This window comes from Microtus pennsylvanicus, chromosome 19 (assembly GCF_037038515.1).
Source record: "Microtus pennsylvanicus isolate mMicPen1 chromosome 19, mMicPen1.hap1, whole genome shotgun sequence".
Lineage (NCBI taxonomy): Eukaryota > Metazoa > Chordata > Mammalia > Rodentia > Cricetidae > Microtus > Microtus pennsylvanicus.
Window position 1 is genome coordinate 17,447,212 of NC_134597.1, and position 23,206 is coordinate 17,470,417.

The following is a 23,206-nucleotide window of genomic DNA, read 5'->3' on the forward strand; positions in this document are numbered from 1 at the left end:
TGCCAGGGTGTATGTATTAGGAAAAGCCCCAAAATAAAGATGGAGGGAAATTACAAATCATAACACTATATCCTTTAAAGTAATATCAAGAAAACACTGAGAGAATTATTGCCAGTAATGCCAATTGTTAATTAAAATTAGTGTCGTTACTAATACTACTAGCTATCGATCGTTAATATTATTAATATACAGTAGTCGACTAGGTACTTAACATTTTCTTTGCTGTGAATGTGTGCGCTTGAAACAATTCGTCTATCAGATTGTAGGCCTACCAGGTACAGAGTATGATGTCTGTAACTTTTGCTTATTTGACTGAAAACGAAACATCACAGAATAAAACAAAAACACAGAGCCAGAGAAGAGGATGTTTGAGATACTGCAAATATCTTTTACTGCATTTAATCTATTTAAGTTTAATGAAACCTAGAAGTTGCTATGACCGAATGGATCTTTATTGCCTGCAAGCAGTTACACTTAGAAGCAGAGTAAGGGATGTCGATGGAGCACACTTAGTAATGGCGTATACATGAAGGAACATTCAGAAAGGAACAGGACGTAAGCCTGGGGACAGTCTATGCTATATTTGGGCATGGCACTCTTTGAAGTCCAGGATTACATCGGCAGACAAATTCAGAGTTATGAAAACCAAGGCTAAAGCTTTGTACCCATCACAACACTGGAAAATTAACTACAGAACAAACATTGCACCTAAATTATAACCAGGAGGCACACTATTTTGACAGAGGTACAATAGAGCTGTTGCTGTGACCAGGGATGGCTTTTCACAATGTCGTTTCGTAGGAGACAGGAATCTCATATGACACACAGGACATTATTTCTTAGGACTTTTGAAAAGGAAAGCCAAATATACTAACAGCAACAAAGAAAGAAAGCAACATTAAAAGACAGAAGAACTTCAAGTCCCAGTCACGAGCAAAGCCAATTTTAGGTCAAGCTATACATATGAATATGGTTTTCTTTCAAAAAAATACTTGGCATTTCTCTCTTTATCTCCAAGTTCACTTTCTAAAAAAAGCTGAGCATTTTTATTTGGTCAAGACAGTAAGTACAATTACAAGGACAAGGTGCACAGAACAATGCTAAGGCCTTCAGTCTATGGAACTGTGCACCCTCAGCCTTCCTCTTCTTCATCACTGTCTTTCATGGTGATGCCCTGAAGTCCTCCTCCTTCTGAAACAGAGGCTGTGGCTTCCTCCACAGTTAAACGTCTGTGCAGAGTGTCGTACGTCTTACTGTTCAGGGTCCCCTCCAACACACCTTGCAATCGGAAATCCCTATAGGTTTTCTGGAAGAGAAACAGAGTATTTGCTTTGATTAGATGTGTGCACATACATACATGCCTATATGTGCAGACATATGTTTGTGTACTCGAACAGCCTTTCAGAATCATGGGAGAAATCCACTAATGGATTCCAACTGTGGGTGCCCACGTCAATCATCTTGCTAGTGTATTTCTGGGGAGGAGACAGGATGAGTGACTTTGTATAGTGCTCCTCAAGCTGCAGTCCTTATGGACAGATCAAAATGTTGTGACTACCAGATGGCAAATTAATCCCCCTTCTCCAAACATTACTAATTGCACAGGGTTTAGTAAGGAATAGTCTGTAACAAAGATAACATGATATGTTGTGTGCGTTTTTAATAGGAAGGACTTCTTAGGTTTTCAATTTTCCTTTTATGTTGAAAAATATACTTAATTTTATCAAACATATTAGTTTCAAAGGCAGGTGTTGAAGGATAAAATTATCATAATATGAGTAAAAGAAGTTCACATTTTATGCACTTATGAATTACAAACACATTTATTTGTGTTATACTACTGGAAATTTTTATTATAAATGCATTATATTATGTATAAATAATATATTATATGTATATATAAAATGCCTATAAGTTTTTTTTACCTTTTTTCTTTGAAATGCTCATAGAACAGTGAGCTCCATGATTCTGAGAAAAAGCTTCAATAATTAGAAGGTAAAATGAGCATTGATACATTTTTGGAAAAACAATAAGTCGCTATATTACACGTTAGAACAGTGATCTACAGACCACATACAACATAGAATTTAATGTTATCATTTCATTCTATGGTGATTCTTTTTTTAAAAAATTAAAATTACATGCATTTGTTTCGTGTGTGTGCATATCTGTGTGCATGTGTGCACATATCAGAGGAAAACTAGTTGGAGTTAGTTTTCCTACTATATGGATCTTGGGAAAAATCAATGCAGGTTGTCAGGCTGGAGAGAAAGAACCTTTTTTTTTTAACCATCTCATTGGCCAATCTATAGTGATTCTTCAAATTTTCTTCCTGTAGGAAAGATGTGCAACCTATAGCACTTCCCTTATGTTTAAAGTCTGATTATTTTCACACATTTTTATGACTCAACAAGACTGTTATATTAATAATAGTAAGAGTAGTATTGATTTTGAAAGTGAGAGAAAGGAGTCTAGATATTTAAACGGAGAAACCAAGAACTCATAAAGATTACCCAGGCTAAGGAATTTTGAAATGCATTTTTAATGATAAGCATCTTTTACAATTCTGCTACTTGTTAGATTTGGACTGGGAACAGACTTCAATGTTTCAGTTGATGTCATTGTTCTAAGTGATTACTAGCAGCCAGTTTTTTTAATGTATACTTAACAGATGAAAGAAAGCCAAATCAGAAGGGATATTGTATCTTATTGTTCAATATCATATGACTGTAAATATAAAAGAGAAGCATTCTCTTGATGAATTACAGCCTAACAGCATACATGGTCCAAACACTTCCATCGGAACACTCAGAAAATCCCAGAGGACTCAAGCATTTGCACTAAACGCACTTAGTGCAAATTCACCTGGGTCAGGAAGTGCATATTTATCCCCTCATTCATCACACTTGGTCACTTCCCACAGTTTTCCAGGAAAAGCAGTAGTACCACAAGGTAGTGGAAGCTCTGGAGTGGTGTCAGTTTACCCTCCTGCCTACTTTCCCTGACTTGTGCCTGGGATGTCATCTCGTTTCAGAGTGATATGTAAATGGTAAGTGTGAAGGGCAATATAATCTCACTGATCTGATTGCCTAATAGAAATAAATCCATGTTTAAAGAAAAACCCACACCAATGTATAAAATTAAGTTAAAGCCGGAGAACCGCTGCACAACATCAGGGGTCAGCGTCTCCACCACAGCAAGTAATGATGCAGATCCAGAGAGTGTGTTTTCTTAGATGATTAAATCTATTTCCACTTTTAAGTTGGAATTATTGAAATTTATCTCAGGTTCTTTTAAGGCACACACAGTCTTCCACCCTCATATTTTCTAAGTGGGATAGACTTACTGCGATGAGGTCATAAACTCTGATTCATAAGTACCACTAAGAGAGCATATTTAAAACCAGAGAAGTATCTCTGAAAAATGAATGTTGCCTAGAAACTGTGGTAACTAATACATACGGCATTATTAACAAAAACATTTATGTTAGAGCCGACTTTTGTCTTTTTAATTAGACCAAAATTGCATTAAGCACACAACGAACTACTCACATACAGATGACCGCCATACTTCATTGTGCCACAGACAATTGCTTACTAAGCTTCTAAGTTTGTCTTTCTGGTTTTCTTGGAATAGTTTCCTTTGGACTTAGTTTAAGTATTAGCCCTGGGAGACTTAAACTGAGGATGTGAAGAGCCAAAGGTTTTTTAATTTCAATGTGGTGAAGACCGTTTTATTATTCTGTTAAAAAGGTAACAACCAGGAGACCAGGTGCAGTGCTGGACCTTGAAAGCTCTGACTCATAACCTGTTGCCAACATTGGACTTTCTCAGGCTTCCACACTGGCATGGTTGGCTCTTCCTTAAGACAAGGGCTGGCCACAGGGGGCTACTTGTTTCCTTTCTCCTGGCAAAACAAGCCACCGGTTAATATTAATTGCTTTAAAATGTTTTATGGCCAGGAGGGAGAACATAAATCAACAGCCATTTCGATCATTTGGAGATTTTTACTTTTCCCCATCTCAGAGAAATCATTCTGATGTTAAATCTTCACATGTAATTTCAGACCTTAGTGTTTTTATGCCAGTCTTACAGGGATTTTTATTTTTATTTATTTATTTTTAACAAATGAACAAATTGTGAAAGAGGACACAGTTGACTCTTGTATATATCACTTTCAGATCTTCCTGGGCCTAGAATACTGGTATTGCCTGTGAGGAACAAGGAGAGGAAGGACAGCTGAGTCTAGGCAAGTTGACTGCATCCTGGTTAGGACACAGGGATGTGCTGTCACCCGCAGGCCAAAAAATCTAAATGATCTGGAGAGAAGGGCCACTTAGCAGCCTTCACAATTCTACATGCATGTTGCTTAGTCCTTTAGAAATGAGTTAAACAATTATTATTCTAAGCAAAACCCACTATTATGAACAAAACCAACATCACTTCCAAGGAACTGATGAATCCATGTATGAAATTGGTTTCAATGCATTTTTATTCAAAGTAGGGAACTTGTTAGAATGCTAATTTATTAATTTGCTTTGCTCTTCATCATGAAAATAATAATTTTAATTATTAAATAAAATCATATGGCCTGGTTCAATGTATAAGCCAGGAAAGCTTTGCTTGAGCTTGTGGAGAGCTAAATATGAGCTGGGGCTGGTGGCATAGATCTGCATCCCTGGTATGAAGCTGAGATACGATGATCCCTAGGTGTTCAAGATCTGCCTGGGTGACAAAGAGAGTCTGAAGTCATCCTAGGCAACTTAGATAGACAGTGTCTCAAAAATAAACAATGCATGAAATGAATTTGGAATACAGCTCAGTTACAGAGTGCTTGCCTAGCATGAATGAGGTCCTAGATTCGATCTCAAGCACAGAAAAAAGTAAAAATAAAATCAAACATTTATGAAACTTAACTACACATATTAGTTTTCATTATTTATAGCCACGAATGGCGATCATCCTGACATAACATTGGTTTGGAGCACAATGAAAATGCTGCTGTAATACTTACAACGTTATTACCTGTTCTTTCATATTAAAGTAGTCACTGATAAGATGTATTCTCTTGGCAATTTTCATGTACATGTTATTAACTATCCTTATGTTGTACACTCCGATTATAGACATTTTTGTCAACTACATCTCAATAAGCTGAAAAATGGTACATTCTCTTTACCTATTAAGATGCATTAACATGAGAAAAGAAATAACTCTGAAGAAACAAATGATGAACAAGTAAAAAAAAATGAACATTTTAATTCCCCAAACAAAGAGATTAGCTATCCATCAATTGATGTTTGTCAGGATATATGACTCCTGGTATCCTGAACATGACAGACAGAAGCTTGAAGCATGGCTGCTTGGCCCCATTTAAGTAACAGTACGGGCTGTGGCATCAACAGATATATGTATATGTAAGATAAACACAGAATTCTGGTTGTCTTTTATGCAAAACCAACCAGTTGAAAGTGTCCAAGTTCCATTCATAAAAACAAGGAAGAAATGATGGTGAAGCGAGCCACATCTGCACGTGTCTCAGTGTGCACTCAGCTCTTTGTAAACAAGCAATACCTGCTCAGAGGAAGTGAGGATGTTTTGTTGATGAAATATGTGGCTGGAATATAAAAATGTCATGGGTGGCAATAACTTTACTTGTTATTGATTACTGATCATATTACTATGCGTATAGCATAGTTCACGTTCTACCTTTGATTCAAATAGTCCAGATCTGAATTTGGCACAGAATTCAGGTGTGATAATGATTTGTGATAACTGTGGGTCAGTAGCACAAAGTAATTTGTATTTGAAGTAGACTGTAGGAACAAAAAGAACGGTGGTAAATTTTTACTGTGCCTCGAAACTTCTTTTAAAGCTGTAACTTAGTGGTACTTGCAAACTTCAGTATGGAATTAGTCTTCTGGGATCTATGGATCTAGTCTTATCACTAGTTCCTGATTCCACAGGTCTAGGCTGTTACCAAAAGACCTTTAGTTCTGGCAAATCCTCAGGGGACTAAGAGTTTTAGGTCAAAATGGCACACTGAGAAGTACTGTGTGTGTGATCATACATCCATGACACATTACATCTACATAGGCATCACTAATAAAAACACCAAAATGGATATATAGGTCTTCTGTATGAAAAACCCTTGTTTATCAGTTTGTTTTCAGCTATAATACTAAAATACTGTTTCAATTTAAGACAAGCTAATCTTGAAGTAAATTTTGGCCTCCACTAAAATTTACAAAGTGAAAAAAATTACGTTGAATAGATACATTATTTTAAATCCCCACTCGTTAAAGACAACATACATAGGGTAGTACCTATAGGCGACAGTCCAAGTGTTCTGTTGAGTGCATGTAAGATTGGTGTTAACCATTTTAGATGATCTCTAACACTCAAAATGGCCATCTTTTACATATAAGGAGAGGCAGATTTCCAAAAAGAGTCAGGCAGTGACCGTGTGTAATGTCTTACTAGGGCATGGTAAAATCACACATTCTCCTAATTTTACTGGAAAGTACAAATCAAAAGTCCCCATGATTAATACATGACCCCAATAAACATGAGGAATGCACTTTATTTTTATGCCAATGAATGTAAAATCATTACGGACCAACCACACTCAAATACATGTGCTAGGGAGACTGATGTACACTGTCTTGCACTATAAGTACTTACATCCGCCACTCAGTTACAGCAACCTTGATGTCTTTCTTTTGGTGGGATGGTAACTTACCACTGTTCTTTACAGCTTTTGGTGGGCAATTTAAAATTTCAACACTTCTCCTTTACCTTCACAATCTTGATGAGCGTCTTCAGTTGGTAAATATGAAGCTGAAGGTCTAGTCTGTCAGCCAGCCACACACAAATGACTTTCATGGAATTGCTGTACCATTGCTGGAGAGAAGGACGGGGTGGAGGGGAGGGGGACAGAAAAAGAAAACAATCTCTGCAGTATTCATTTAACAGATTCAGTAATGAGAGGGTAATGAAGCACTCCGAAATGACCACAGATCAGCACTTGAAGTCAATAATGCTATAATTTCCTGTTAACAGAATTGTACGTTCGGGTGGCATATCTGCTGAGCTGACCCAGGCTGTTCTTTACACGAATTAGCATTACACTGTTTAGCTGTAACATATTCATGGGAAACTGGATTTTTGCACTTTGCAGCCTAGCGGATTGCTTTGCAATTTGTAAGTAACAATGGGCACTAAATACATATTGTGGGACTGAATGGACGGCCAAGCTGCGGGGGAAAACACACACACACACACACACACACACACACACACACACACACACACACACACACCAGGTAAATCATTTTCAAAGGGAAATTTCCTATTGGTCTTCATGCTATGAAAAATTCAGACAGTAGGAGTGTTAGAACATAAGTCATGATGTCAATGCCTAGAAATAACATTTTGAAGGATGGCAAAAAGTACCCACAGTTTACTAAATGGTGATCCCTGATCATCCTTTTGTAATAAATCAGTTATGAGGCAGTTGCCAAGATGTTTAAACAATACTTAAACCAACATTTACTCAGATCACAGGAAGGAGCCTTGTAGAGACGGAATTCTTGTGCAATAAGAATCACAAAGCATACGTCATTACCCAGATTATGAAAGGAAAGGTCTGCTTTGCTTTGCAAATATTTTTGGAGGCTTTATAATTTTTCCATTTATTGCAACCCTGTTGAGGGAAAAAAACCTGAAATTCTTTGGAGGCAATTCCCTGTTTCTGTGCAATATAATATACAATGATCAGAAAAAAAATCATAAAAGAATGGTTTGGTCTCCTATTTTCCAAAAAGACATCTGATATTAACTGTGACATTTTAAGGGGTTCAATGATTCCATGATAGAGCCCGGGGTTGGTAATGGTATACTAATGCTGCCGCTCATTGAGGTAACAGAGAAATATCTACATCAATATGGCGTTTACAAAATGAAAGGAGTATTTTGAGAGAGATTTCTGTGTGCTGCTTGTATACCTAAGCATAGCGACACACCATATTTGTATCTGTTTTAAGGAATCCAAACACAGATGCTAAAAAAAAAATCTTAAATATTTTTTTCTCCATATTATTAACACACAATAAAATCTAACTTCTGTAAATCTTAAGTTCTGCAAGTTTTAAATTCATCCAGGCTTGGATTTATTGACAATTTAACGGCAAGACAATTTAACAGAGCAAGAAATCACAGGTTAAGTACAAGTAAAAAATGAGTTAGTCACACATTTCATCTGTTTCTATGAACTTGTTACTCTATTGAAGCTGCATGCATAAAATGTGATAAGCAAATTAAAATGAGCTGATTTACTAAATATGACCAAACAGATTACTGAATTCCAAGTTTTACATTTCAGACTAGACTGAGACTTAAATAGTTCCTGTTCTTTCCTAACAAAAATTTGTTTCCTCTTAAGCACATGTCAAAATATATTAAAAAGTTTTACAAGATTCAGATACCTACACTCATAAATTTTTATAAAACCCATGGCTAGTAGATGTCGCACTTCAACTGATATGTGAGATCTCAAAAATCTTTTACGGATACATACAACCTTTTATTTCTGACATTAACTTTATATTCACTTATTTCCACTTAGTACTTAGTCCTGGTGGCTTCTGTTTTGATGTAGCTGAACACTCAGGTATGACTGACAGTATTGAATTAGCATACAGGACCAAACGCTTACTCCGTTGCCACCACACTCAAGAGACAATTTGGAACTTAAAATGCTGTCAAAATGAATTAGAATTTTAGATATTCTAGTTTCGTTGTATGGGATAAAAATTTTCTCTTTCTTGTTGGAGGAGAGAAAATATACACTGTTTAAAGGCTTGTCCAAGGCAGCAGCCAATACATTAGCCTATACAGGTATATGGTGAGTTGAACAAGTCTGAGAGATATGAAACACTTCCAGAAAACCACTCAACATATACTTCTATGTCCTTAAAAAAAAAATCCTCATTTCAAATGATTTTAATTTCATTTCCCATCTTGTATAAATGATTTCTATGCTAACGCTAGAATGAAAAGAATACTTAGGAGAACACGGAAATTATTAATCTAAGATTTCGAACATAATACCCAAATTATAAATTCAGAGAGCATGAACTTGAGAAGAACATAATCTAAATGCAACTATAGAAATAGAGATGAACGGGACGGCAGCTAAGGGAAGTGTTGAAGCTGCTTCCTTGTCATCTGACTTTAAGTCAAATATCTCAGTCCAGAGGCAAAGGCTTCCAGGAAACATTATCCCATCAGTTCAGAATGTGCACTTCTGATTTAAATCAAGGTCGCCTGGAGAATAACTGTGGCTAAGTTGAGGAAATGATTAAAGAGAACAGTGGCTTAGAGCTCAGGGCTCAACCTAGCTCCACTGCAGCTTTCCTGCCTGTGATGAAACTGGACCCCTCATCCCTCCCCAACAAAGCCACCAAAACAGAAACTTCTTGCAGTTTGATATTTTGATGCTGGAGTTAATACAAATCTTTTCTCAGGGGTGAAAATACAGTTGGTTCCCCTTTTGTTCATCTTGAGAAGAGTCAAAAAGTGGGTTAGCTTCACTTGCCTTATCAAGTAAAAGCAAAGCAAGCCTTTGCATGAAACAAAGGGGGGAAAAAGAACTTGAGAGGGTGAATATGCAGAGGAGCCAGGACATTAGGAAATGTCTTTTTCACTCTGAGAAGCTATTTTATAAGGTAACTTATGTGACCACTTGCTTTCCTTTCAGAAACACACAAGAAGGACGCAGCCTGGCTAGAGCCCAGGAAATGGCGTTTACATTTTACTCCTTGCTCTGGGCTCTGGTTCTACTCAGGAATAAAGCAGCAACAGTATATTTTATATATATATATTTCTCTGCAGAAATACATGATAACAGTCTACCACTTTAACCAAAAAAAAAAAAAAAAAAAGCTCCTTTTTTCCTTTTGTGGTTCATTCAGCTCCTGTAAGGGCATGCATCACTCACTCCATTTTCTTGAGATATCTCTTTTAAAGCAAAAATAAAAGAAAAGGAAAGGCCAGGGTTGACTCTGCGAGACCCCTGTATTTATTCACACGTATTGTGCATGACTGCAGACTGGTAAATCATATTAGCAGCCCGTCTCCCCATCAAGCTGCTACTTGCTTTCCAGCCCTGGGAAGGTTCAACAAATCAACAGGAGCACGGAAAACAGAACATCAGTCTAATCTAGTGTTTAAGGTGAAGTTTTCAAACCCAATCTAAGAAGATCTTTAGAGCAAGCAACAAGCTGAAGGGCTCAGAAGGTGGTATTGACAATGAAAGAGTGTGGAAATATTGAGGAGCGCAGCCCTCGTGCATTTTTAATAACAAGAGGGTCAACAGGGGCACAGCTCCCTCAGTGCCAGGAGTTGCCACTGACTATGGAAATTGCCACACCAGGGCCATAAACGCTCGCAGTTCATCAGCCTTCTTAAACACCCTGAACCCCCTCCGCGGACCTTTAGTCTTGAATTAACAAACCAAAGCAACGAAAGAGGGTGCAGCCTGAATGGCTGGCATTGATCCCCAACTGTGTCAGCACTGCTACAGGCCCTGAAAATCTCTCTCCATTGTCAATAGAAATTGACAAACCTCTGCTCCCTAAATAGTGCAGCTGAGCCGGGCGGGATCCACGCAGCTGTAAAGGGCTCTGCTCTTGGGGCCCGGGAGCACTAACAATGGAACAGGCATGAGCTCTTTGTCAGCCTCAGACTCGGCAATTTTCTAACAAGGATTAAAGTTGTTTCTCCGCAGAGCCGGTGAAAAGAGATTTAGCAACATACCGTGCTTTCTTCATGCAAGTTAAAGAGAAGTAGTTAAGGAATGTCATTATTCTGTTGACTAGAGGAGATACAAAACAAATATATTAAATATGCACAACTCCCCTTTTTGCCTCGTTTCTAACATTTGGAGGATGATTCCATTAAGTATAACACTTATCGCCTGGGAACAAGCACTTCACATTTATTTTGGAAGTTTTATTTTTTGAAAGTCCAGCTGCTCGCCACCTGGAACGAGGTCTCAATACATACTAATGCACAATGCCTTTAGACCCTCTGTGGCTGATATTCCTAAATCTGAATCCCAAGACCCCATAGGGTTTATATATGGAGGCTGCTTCAAGCAAGTGATTTCTGGCAGAATGCAGCCTCTGATGATGATAGCGAAGGAAAAATAGCTGCCTCGCCATGGCACAGATCTGGGATGTGTTTTCCACTTAAGCGTTTAGATTTTTATTGATTATGAATTGGCCCAACCACTTGGTATATTTTCATCCTTCTCTAGTTACGCTTGTCTCAGTAGGTAAAAAACAGAAAGGAAGGAAGGAGAATAGGAGGAAGGAAGGAGAGGGGAAGGAAGGAAAAAGGGAGAAATGAAGAAAGGGAGGAAGGAGAAGGGAAGGAGGAAAGGAAGAGAGAAAAAGAGAGGAAGGACCAATATTCTCCAGGGCACTACAGTGTGGTGGAATGGCTATTTTAAAAAGCCAAATCACTGCTGAAATGGAATAACATCCAGAAAATCTCATTTTAGTAAATGTGAACGTTAAAATCCAATAGTTCAATTGAATTAAAGAACAAACAAACAAATCTAAAAACATTGAAGGTTTTGGCATGACTGAGAACGATGAGCCACCCTCTGGGACCACTTCATAGCTCTAGAGAGAAACAAAAATTTAGAAATACTGGTGCCCTGCAGTTTAGCAGCACAGGGAAAACACGCACGCTTTATCGGTTACCCGTCCTTACTCTGCCAGCAGCACACGTAACAATATTTGTGCCTCTCTTTCGTTCACTTCCCATTTCTAAACATTCAAATGCAAATTTGATATTAATGTCAATTTGATACAATAATGCCACGCCACCCCCAAATTCCAGGCATCACACTGAATCTATCCAGATTCATCAAACAGCCCCAAAGCACAATTTTAAGTCTCAAGCAGAGCCCTTTATGGCTGTGCCTTAGCTGAGAAAAGGATGAAGGGTTGTGTTTAAGGAAAACTGAAACCAACTCACTGCAACTAGAAACAAAGGGTGTGTTCTACACAGCTGACACTCTGTCAGCTTGGTACAGAGGTAGCCATGGAGGATGTGGTGGGGTCCAGGGCATCTCCTGGACATAGCTGCTGAGGACGAGCAACCAGACACTGAGGAACAGAAAATAGCCCCTTGGAAGGAGGATCGAAGGAAGACCATTACAAACCTCCAGATCTACTATTTGCTCCAGTGACTTGGTCAAACGACTTGTCTGTGCCTCAGTTTCCTCACCTGTACGAGGAGGCGCATATCATATAAGCTAGTTCTAACTCAATAGCTCTGTACAGTTCAAGGTAGAACACGTGCTTAGCATGTGTGAGACTCCGGACTCTACTCCCAACAATGGGACAAAAAACACTGTGAAATTAAATTAAATTTGATTTAATTTAACAGAAAAGGCACAATGAACTCGTGAGCCACATAAAACTAAACTGAAAGGAAAAGTCAACTTTTCATTCTATCAGTTTGTATATGCTGCTTGGCTATAGCTTCATTCTTTCAGAATAAAGAAACACGAAAGTTTTGACTTCTAGAGCTTCCTATTGTCTGATTATTGCTTTTAATTCCGTTCATCTTTTCTCTCTTAATGAACTATAGATATTATAAGGATGAAACAATGGAGTGCGTGAGGAACGAATGAGAGTTATAGAAACGTGGATTAGCGCTTATATTGCTTTTGTTTTATATTAGTACTAATTATTTTGAGACAGAGCTGCGTGCATGCTAGGCAATCACTTTACTATCTGAGCTACTTCTCCAGCCTTATGTCAGTACTATAATTCTGATTATAAAGGCATCAGGGACGTTTTATGTGAGGCTTAAATAAAATGAACTAAATCCAACTATTAATTTCAACAAAGTAAATGTTATTAACATTTTTTCATACTTGCATATTCATTAAGTTGAACACTGGATTTAAATTAAATAATTTACTAATTCAGATCTATATAGCATATAAGATTTTTATTTTATGTTTTGGCTCCAAAGTCTACATCTATAATTATGCAATTGTATTTCCTTTCTGGAAACAAGCTAGATTTCTGTTCTGTCACCAAAAATTCCTTTGATGCAATTTGAAGCTTCTAGCATAAAAACAAGAAAACAACCCCTTAAATTCCTGGTGGCTGCTGATGGAACACAACACAATACTTTGACAAATCCAAGGGATTTCTCTCAATCATTCCAAAGATGCTCACAAAGTTTCTTTCAACTTTAAGAAATCCAATCTGTCAGACACCAAACATACCTACAAATCTGCTAATGTAATATGCAATATAAGTAAATTCTTTGAAGAACCATATTTCTTGTTAGAATAGTCAAACAACTATTTTATATCTTCCATAATCTCCCCCTACAAAGTCTGTTTACTTGCCCTATTGTGTAATGTTTAAGAAATACTCAAAAGAGCTTTTTTTCAGCAGCACATATACTAAAATTAGGATGATACAGAGAAGTTTAGCATGGCCCCTGTGCAAGAAGAAAATAAAATACACAAAAAACACAATTTTTTAAAACTACAACAAAACACCGAGCTATAGAGAAGAGATCCTTGGCTCATACATCAGAGAACCTTATACATGTGGCTCTTTTCATGTTATGTTTGTTCCTTAAACACAGAACAGATGACACATGTTTTAGTTGATGTTTTACGATTAGGGGGATTTGTTTTGTTTTAGGTATAACAAAACACCTTGATGTTTTGCAAGTTATGAACTTTTCTCTGTTCATTTATTTATTTTGTGAAAGATTCTCATGAAGCTTAAGATGACCTTGAGCTCCATATACACTTGAAGGTGACCTTGAGCTGACCTTGCCTCTCCCTCCCACAGGCGGGTTTATTTCACTAAAGGAAGAAAAAGGTAGGATGTGCCAACAAGGGAGTGCTGGCATCTAGTAGACACTCGCTGAATGCAGAAACGAACTTCACTGCCATTGGGGTTCCAGATTTCCTCTTTTTAACTATCCATGATTCCTGTAGGTGAGGAGGTTCTGAATTAGGTCCTCTTCAGCCCCAGGGCAGAGTAGCTTATAGAACAGCACCAGTTCCACACACTGCAAGGTGCAGAGGCTCTGTTTAGCTCATTGCTCTTTAATAGCCCCAAAGCCTCTTCATTTTAATACATTTTCCTTACTATATACAGGGTATCAACATCGATATTGTTTTAAAATATTTACTATCAAGTAGGCAACTGCCTCTGTCAGTCCATTGAACAGCTCTTCTGATGCTATAAGGCTGGTACCACACAGTAAACAGTTATTCCCCTCTTCCCTGCTACGGACTCATGATGGGTGAATACTGGTTTGGTTACTATTTGAACACCAAAAGATGGTTTACCAGAAATCAGTATGCCTTCCTGTCATAACAGTGTCTGTAAATGTCTAGGACACTGAAATAAATTAAGAGTTGAGTTTCTTTGGGTACTATGACCATTTTAATTTTGGTTGGATGGCAATTTACACACTGTATATAAAGTTTTGGTTAATAATATATTTTAAATCAATGACATAAGACCCTAAAGAGAGATACAGTAAACTTTAGGAATTAATACTAAATGGCGCAATTTAACTTCAAGATATGATCTAGGCTTGAGAATTTACTGTATGCATGAATGGGAAGCATTCCAAAATTCGTGTATTGAAAGTATACAGGGAATGAAGTAAGTGGCTACCATTCTGTATTCCTATAGTGGGCATGCAGCAACCACAGAACCGATGGCTCTGCCTTAGGTTGGACTTCTCTGTGCCTTTGGTTTCTCAGCTTGCCCATTGGTGTGGAATTTTATTACCAACTCCATCTCCTTGGCTATTCATTCATATTAGTGCTATCGTAATTTTGGTATTAGCATTATTATCAACTCATTATTGTGTGCTATGAAAGAAATACTATTTTCAACAAGGGAGACTTGGGTGCTTTCATGTTTCATGCTGCTCATATCCTAGCCAGGTGTTGATAATATTACTGCACAATGTGTTTATCAGCCCACCACAAGATGTGAGTAGCCGCAGTGCATTTATAGAACCTGAGTTTGATCGCTATCTTTAGCCCTTGGCAGAGTGTTTGGACCACAACATATATTACAAATTTGTTGATGGACTTTAAAAAAAATCTATTTGGAAATATGAAATACTATGTGTATTTATATTTTATATATATATATACATATATATAATAGTAAGACTTTTCTATAGGAAAAGGACAGACTTGTCTTAGGGTTAGAGTCACTGCTGTTTTGAATCAATTTTATCAATAGAAAAAATTTAATAGGTATTTAATAAATTGCTCCATTGGTAGAGTAACTTCCTGCCAGCATGAGTTTAAACCTTAGCACTGCATAAATCCAATAGATACTAAAGTTGTTGAAATTATCAAGGAGGCCATTGTATTTATCTAAAGAAATGGAACATAGGACTAAAGTGGAGCTTAACATATGCCAGTCATTTCATTTTAGGTGACGAGAGATGAGAAGAAGAAAGAATCATGAAGGAAAAAATGTCCGTGTCCATATATGTATATTCATACATGAAGCTACATTAGCGATGCAAGAGAGGATTCTGTCAGCTCCGGACTGGCTTCCAGACTGTCACCCAAGCATCAAACTGCCTCTCCAGAAAGTCCTGTCACCTGCTCTTCTGGTTATCTGAGGCTCTGGCACATCTCTGGAGATGGGGCTGGCTGTACTACAGGAGGACTTCCACTAGTGAGTCACACATCTGGGAAATGTCTACACCTGCTGATCTTGTGAGTCCTTTCTATTGCTGTGGAAGTGTGGACATCTCTTTGAAGATACATGAGACTCTCTTGGAGCCTAAGAACCCAAGGCGGGTAGAGAGAGGAGACCTTCTGTGCTATGACCTTTCAGTTTCTGAATTTGGCAGTGAAACCCTGGGACTGGGTACGAACTGCGTTGGTGCTAAATCTCTGGCAGATTTCCAATCATCTATCTGAAACAGAGAGAAATAAAGAAATAACCACTACTTAGTGATCTGAAAGGGTACTCAATGTAGTCCTGCATTGCGTTCTCATCTGTCAATCCATCTGTGACTACTCTGTAGATGAAACAGTGTGAAAATTAACTACTTCTCATGAAGGTCTGTGTGCTCTTAGAATATAAACTCCTTTTGGGCAGGCACTGGATAGCAACAGGCTTCCGGCTGTTTGCACTGTGTGATTTTTAGAGGGGAATCAATAAATACAGGCTACATGAAAACAATGAGAGTAATAAGAGGGGCTGGAGTCTCTTCTGTTTAGAAGCCAAACTACACATGCTACAGTTAACACCTAACATTGGTATTCCAGTGCTCACCACTATTATTTACACATGGCAATTGAATAGGGTAGTAGGCTTGTCTTTTGCATGCTCGACATGCACAATAGCCACCTTAAAGGGTGTTCAATACCAAGACACAAACGCAGACAGGAGGGGCTAGAGGGAAAGTCAGCAGAAAGAACTACAGTAGTGGAAACCAAGTTCAAGGAGATGGCAGGGCATCCATGTGGGAGAGCGTTTGTAGGAACACGGTTTGAAAGAATCTTGTCCAGCCACATTCAGAGGCCGCCGCATCTTATCCCTACTTCGAGCACGACAGTGAACACTTTGAGAAATTTCAAAGCCCAGCCACGGCAATGATTAAAGGGTTAGGGAAGGGGCCTATGATGAGAAGTTAAACAAATAGGGATTATTTATCTGGGAGTAGACAGATATGACAGGCGCTGTAATAACAGTCTTCATGCCTAGGAAGGATTATTGCCTCGGAGGGCGCTAAGAATCTGTGTTTTGTTCTCCAGTGAGAGGAAAGGAGGAAGTAAGCTCAAAATGCAGCATGAAGAATTGAGACGAGGCAGGCGTTAGAACTTTTCGTTTTCATAAGTCAAATAGTCTGCCCACATTAAGATAGCAAAAATTCCGATTTCTATCTTTCATTGGCAAGAACCGAGATGAGGAAATAGAGGCTCTCGTTGGGTCAGCTGTTTTATATGCATCTTGAGGAGTTGTTCTTCAGTTCAGCTTTCTGTCAAATCATTCGGGAACTACCCTGAATAATGATTCTGCCAAAAGCTACTTTGCCATGTAGATTTTTTTTTTTAATGTGGATTTAGCCAATATTGGCAACCTAGCTGACACCGCTGTGCTCACCAGCAAATGGTGCCAAAACCTGCAGAGGGGGCTGCATGGAGGAGCTGCTAGGGTGACTCACAGAAGCAGAATCCAGAAAGCAACTACGGAAATTGGCATGGAAGCCTTGTGTGTTGTCTGCTTATGGAGTTAGCATTGAAAGAAGGAGAGCAGCTATCGGTTCTGCACAAACTGCACTGCACTGGTCAATGGTAGAGATGTTGGCCTCAAGGGAGCCTGGGCATTTTTCAGTAATAAGCCACCGGTGGCCTGATGCTGTGCAGGCATGCCAGGTCGGCTGGTAGACTCTACATGTGAGGCTCTACATGTACCAGACTCTGCATGTGAGAGTTAGAACCCCCAGACAAGCCTAGGTGAAAGAAGCAGGAAGCCGCGTCCCTTCTTGGTTCCACATTCTCCTTGCTACCCATCCAATACCAGTGCATAAGCTCAACACTGTTTTCACATCTCCAGGGGCACTCCACCAACGCGTTGTTAGTGGCTTCAGTGTGTGACAGAGATGGAAGATTCTGCAAGCGGTGGTTTAGAAACATTTCTCCCACGTGAAAATCTTGTCACCTTCTGTGGGGTCAGGACAATTTCAGCATCGCGGAGACATCTTAGGGTGTCGGCCACATTTTTTTCTCTTAGGCAAGCAAAAAATCTCCCAACCGTTCAGCCAGTGTCTCCCCCTCCCCCTTAATTCCGAGCACAATTAAAAGGTGAGTTACGGCTCTGGTGGAAATCTAAAGAGCATCAGCGAAGCTGAGCACTGCTCAGCTTTTGAATTGCTTTTCTCCTTCTCGGTTCTTTTAAATGGTTTTCTATGGCAGGGGCATTTTTCTTAATTAGTCACAGCTAATTAGTGTTCTGGCATAGACGAGTAATCAGAAATGTCAGAACTGCAAAGCTACATCGCCCTAATCCTTTGATAATAATTTAGCCTCCTGGGAGGGCCCCAAGCCGCGGTAAGTAGTGACTGACAATAAGGCAAAATTAGGCGGGCGGCAGACCATTAGGATAGAAAAATAAAAAGCACTACCAAATCCTGCTGAGCACCATCAGGCAACTAACTGTACTGCCAGATGAGGTGCCTGTTTAAGCCTGTGTTGTTAATTAGCTGATTCTACCAGCGCCGCCACAGATGTCCAGGTGCCTCATGCAAAGATGTGTGTTTCTGGGCATGTGCCAAGTGACAATTGTGGACCATGATCACATTTCAAGAACTGAAGTTTAAGGAGTCCACGTATGTCTTGAAGATTCTTTTGAATTATCAAAGAAATAAGATCAACAAGCTACATTCTTTTTTTTTTTCCCCTCCTCGTTGAGTTTCTCTTTAGGCAATTAGGCACGCTTATCTCAAGTTTCTCGAGTTTTAATTCAGCTGCAGCTCAGATTCAAATGAGGGCCTTTGGCCTCTCAGAACAGCGCCCGGACTTGCCAAAGCTATTTTGGCACACATTGTACATCAAAAGTAGATGCTTTTTAAAAAATAAATTCTTACACTTACAAAGAATAACATTAAAAGGAGGGTTAGTCATGCAAATGAGCGAGACAACCAGGACGCTGTAACGTGAGAATACCTTTTTAAAGCAAAACAAAGTCTGAGGGGGAGGCAGTCAAGAGTACCTTCTGAGTCACATCGAAGGAGGCGGAGGACACCATCTCTACCCAGAAGGTTTGGCTGCGAGTACCTCAGAAGCGGTCGAACAACTTCAGTGCTCAAGTACAGCAGGTAAAACAAAACAGGAATATACGCAAGTAAAAACACAATGACCCCCGGAAGACAAAGCCCTGACCTAGCTGCGAGAGGGACAGAAGCACATGACGGGAGATGAGCAGGAGTCTGCCTCCAGCATCCAGAGAACCAACTTTTAAAATCCATCTTTAGCGTACAGGGAGACAGAAAAGGTGCCACAGCATAAGGAGAGAAAGAAGTCTCTTCAGAGATCCTCAAAGACCCCACTGAACGTGCATGATCCATCCTTAAAAGGCTATGTTTGGCACAGGTGTCGCGGGAGTGCTAAATTTCTGGTGGTTGCTAGAAAAGTCCTGGCAGGGCCTAACTGGCCAAGACAGAGTGTTTTACACTGGCCTGCTTTCTACACAGAGAACGAAACACCAAAGATAATCTTTGTCGATAGAAAGCTATGTTAATTTAAGGAGACTTTAGAGCAATTGCGGAGTAATTTGAAAGCGAAAGATCATGGAAAGAGGAAGGTTGCTCTTCTCCAATAGACGTCCACACGGAAGAGAGCTTTAATAAGAGAACAGAAACGGGGGAGGAGAAAGACAGTCTTTGGCTGTGTGGAACCTCCTCCCATAAGTTATATATAGGCTGATTACAAGGAGAAGGAAATCTTTCACCCAGTGATAATGATTTAACATATATACAGTCAATTCTAAAAAATATCTGATCAAAGGCATTATGGAACAGAAGTTTTATCTAGTGGGGTAACATTTTTCTCCTTTCCCTGTTTTAGAGCGAGGGGCTTGCCATATAGCCCAGAGTAGCCTTGAAATCGGTCCTCCTGCTTCAGCCCTGTGAGTGTGGAAATTACAGGTGTGTAGCATCATACCGAGTTCAGCAATCACTCTGACTCTTTGATTTAAATTATTCTTGGGACATTTGCAGAGTAACAAACTGAATCTTTAAGTGAGTTAGGAGCAGTGCTACTGAACTCTTGCAGGCTGGATAAAAACATCCTAAACACTTATCTCTCTCCTTTTCTTCTTTAGGAGTACAGAGGCAAGAGACCGTAAGAACGAAATTAATTTTATTTTGAAATCCTATCTCATTGTATTGCTTTCCTGTTTTGCTTTTTATGATAGCACAAATAAGTGACTGAACCTATTTCTACAGTAAAGGCTAGTTTGGCCCAAAATGTTTAATTTAGTTTTTTTTTTTTTAACTAGGAAGAATTCTTTTCAGGCAATGTCTTTAGAAATTAATCCTTTATAAAACTGTTTGGATGAATGTAACTGATTAGCTATCATTTAAAGAATTACATTTAATTTTATAAGACATCACAACAATGTCTTTTAAAAAATCTCATAAAGATGAAACTCCTCAACAATTAAGTATTTAATCAGTTTATAACACAAGAGAATGCTTAATCTGCATGATTTGCCAATTAGACACTGGCACCCTGGTGTGCCTGCAGCAACATGGAAACCAAAACGAGATTGTTTTAAGGGGACTCCAGTGGCGCAAGCCCAATAAATGTACAAGGTTTAGAGAGCTGGATAGTGTTGACATCCTAATGGCGAGTTTTCTGTCTCAAGCCTGAAATTCTCAGATCCTAGGAAGCCGTGGAGAGAGTATCCTAGTGGCTTTGCTGGGGGATTTTGGTTTTAACGTTGGAACTGTCACTTTTCAATTGAGAGAACGGATACACTCTAGGAATGTCCCCAGGCTCTCTCACGACACCGGGATACCTGTGGCTGTGTTCCAGACCCTGAAGCCTGAGAAAGTACAGTAGACAGGCTACCTAAGAGTAACCAAGGGCAGCAGAAACTGTGGGTCTGCAGAGATGTGTGTGTATGTGTGTGTGTGTGTGCGCGCACGCGCCCCAGCCAACACGTGGAGATCAAGTACAATTTGTGGAAGTCAGTTCTCTCCATCCAAGGCTCCCAGAAACTGAATTCTGGTTGTCATGCTTGGAGGCAAGCCCCTTGACACACCGAGCCACCTGGCTGACCCAGTTAGTTACGCTTTAATACAGACTGTCTTTTCTACCGCCCCATTGCACCTGTTGTTGCTTTTTAGCTAGGACACTTTGGTTCCATCCAATGAACACAACAGAGTGAAAACTGTTACCCTGCTGTGCAAGACTCCGGATGCAACCAACCCCACGGTTTCTACTACCATTGCCAAAGTAAAAACAGAAACGGTCATTGGATCAAAAGTCTGGATTTCAGAAACGATTTGAAATTCTAGATGAAGAGGTTCAGTCTTTATACAGTAAACTGAATATTATACAGATGTTTGAAAGTCACCCACACCATTAATGGCAGAATTAACAGGAAATTCTGATCTCTGGAATCCCAGTGGAGTGTTCCTCACAGAACATGACTTTGTTATTTCAAATGTTGTCAAGTCTGAGGCATGGCTGAGGCATGGGATTTCATAGAAGGATTTTGAAAAGAGAAACAGGTTCAGAGCTTGAGGACACCAAACAAGCCACTTATTTTCTCTGAAGAGAAGACCCTTTAATTCCACAATAAAGACGTGAGGGGGTGATGGCATATCACCCATAATGTTGGATGCACCTAGGGAGAGGAACAAAATGCTAACATTGTTAGGAACGCTTGAAGAGTGTGTGTGAGTGTGCGCGCACATGCGTGTGTGTCTGTCTGTCTGTCTGTCTGTCTGTCTGTCTGGTGAGCATGTGGAAGTCAGAGGACAACTTGCCGGAGTCAATTCTACCTTTCAATCCTGGGGGCTCCACGGACGGACTGAACTCAGGTTGTTATGGTTGTGAGTGAGTGCTCTGACTGACCGAGCTATCTCACCAGCCCTCCACCTTATTTTTTGAGACAGTTTTTCACGGTGTCTCAATTCACTGATTCAGCTAGCTGGCTAGCAAACCGGCCAGCCTCAGAAACTGTCCTGTCTCTGCTTCTACGGCACTGGGATCAGAGGTGCTCACTCACCACTGTGCTGGGATTTAAACGTAGGGACTCCTGTTTGCCAAGCACTTTACCAACTCAACGGCTTCGCCAGCTCTTAATCAAAAACATGTCTTAAACTCAGTTTTGTTTTTTTTTTTTTAGCGGCTCAGTTGCCAGTTATTTATACTTTATAGAAGCCATTTCTGTCCCAAACACAAAGGGCTCTGTAAGTTTAAGCACTTACAGGATAAAAAGGACAGCATATTTGTACCAATAATTTGACATTTAGCAGGTACTTAGGATTTTGATACCCCCCCCCCCGCAGATTTAACATAAAAATCTAAATCGACAATACTTACAACTTTAGGGATTGATACAGATTTATTCATTTCCATTTTTCATATGTTGAGGTCAAGAAACAAAATCACTTCTCTGTGGGTGTCGAAACAAAAATAGCAGGGCAGGATGGACCCACCACGAGTTTCATTCAACATGGTATGTGGCCATGTGGGAATAGTAGGGAATGCGTCTGTTCTCATCCCTAGATGTCCTAAAACAATAAGCATACATCCAGGGCGATGATCACCCTTATACCTTAGATACCTTAGTCAGGAGTACCATTATTTAAATGGAGTGCATGGGTATTTCCCCATAAAACTAGGAGCAAGTAAGATGCTTAATTGATGAAAAAGTACCAGAGGCCAAGGGTATCTTAAGAAGTGTGGCAACTTTCACAAATACTTTGACAGCCCTTCTCACGGTTAGGGTATCAGCTGGAAAGAAGACTACGCGGTAGAGCACACTGGTTTCTTTTTAACGTGGCAGAGACACTTTAAAATTAATGTGTGTCTTGCAGACTAATCGTTTTTACGTAAAATAGCGTCGGCATTTTTTCTAAACCGGTGAATTCCATCTGGGTAAAAGGCATATTATTCTTTAGGAGTTAATCCCTTATACTGTATGATCAGAAATCGAGCCCTGGGCATTTTGCCAAATGGGATACAAACAACTCCAAGCTAACACTTCCTAATGTGTGTGCATTGGTGTGCACCTCAACTTCGGAGGCTCCATTTCCTTACTTGTGTAGGAAGGAGTCTAATTGGACGAGGGAAAGTTTGCCACTATGCGCAGGACTATTGTTCTCTTCCATCTTTTATCTGTAATAGGCTATGGTTGCTAACAGTGCACTTAGGGTCATTATTTTCAACTGTTTCTTGACACCTAACAATATTATTTTAAGCTCCAGCCAAGTAGATTTCCAATAATTATATAATGTCTCTCAGTAATGATCTGTTGCTTGAGCTCCACATTCTACTTTACCTTTCAACACATACTTGATAACCTCTCATTTACTAACTGTAATTGAGGCAAATTCAGCCTTGGCTAATTAGGGGCTCTTAGTATCCCCTC

At 39.4% G+C, this 23,206-nt stretch overlaps 1 protein-coding gene and 1 non-coding gene across 8 annotated transcripts in view; one reads left to right on the forward strand and one right to left on the reverse strand.

The window, feature by feature from the left end:
• Positions 1 to 365: 365 nt before the first annotated feature.
• The window catches only part of Cadps2 (calcium dependent secretion activator 2), a 505,709-nt gene continuing 482,868 nt past the window's right edge, over positions 366 to 23,206 (reverse strand). For all 7 annotated transcript variants that reach the window (XR_012908510.1, XR_012908509.1, XR_012908508.1 and 4 more), the window contains 2 exons: positions 6,798 to 6,902; positions 366 to 1,306 (listed from right to left, as the gene is read on the reverse strand). Coding sequence is in view for 4 of the 7 variants with exons in the window: in XM_075953365.1 (XP_075809480.1) it covers positions 1,133 to 1,306; positions 6,798 to 6,902 (279 nt within the window). In the remaining 3 variants the exon portion in view is untranslated. The remainder of the gene's footprint in view (positions 1,307 to 6,797; positions 6,903 to 23,206) is intronic.
• On the forward strand, positions 13,473 to 13,579 carry LOC142838536 (U6 spliceosomal RNA). The gene has a single exon (XR_012908589.1). It is a non-coding gene; the product is annotated as a U6 spliceosomal RNA (small nuclear RNA).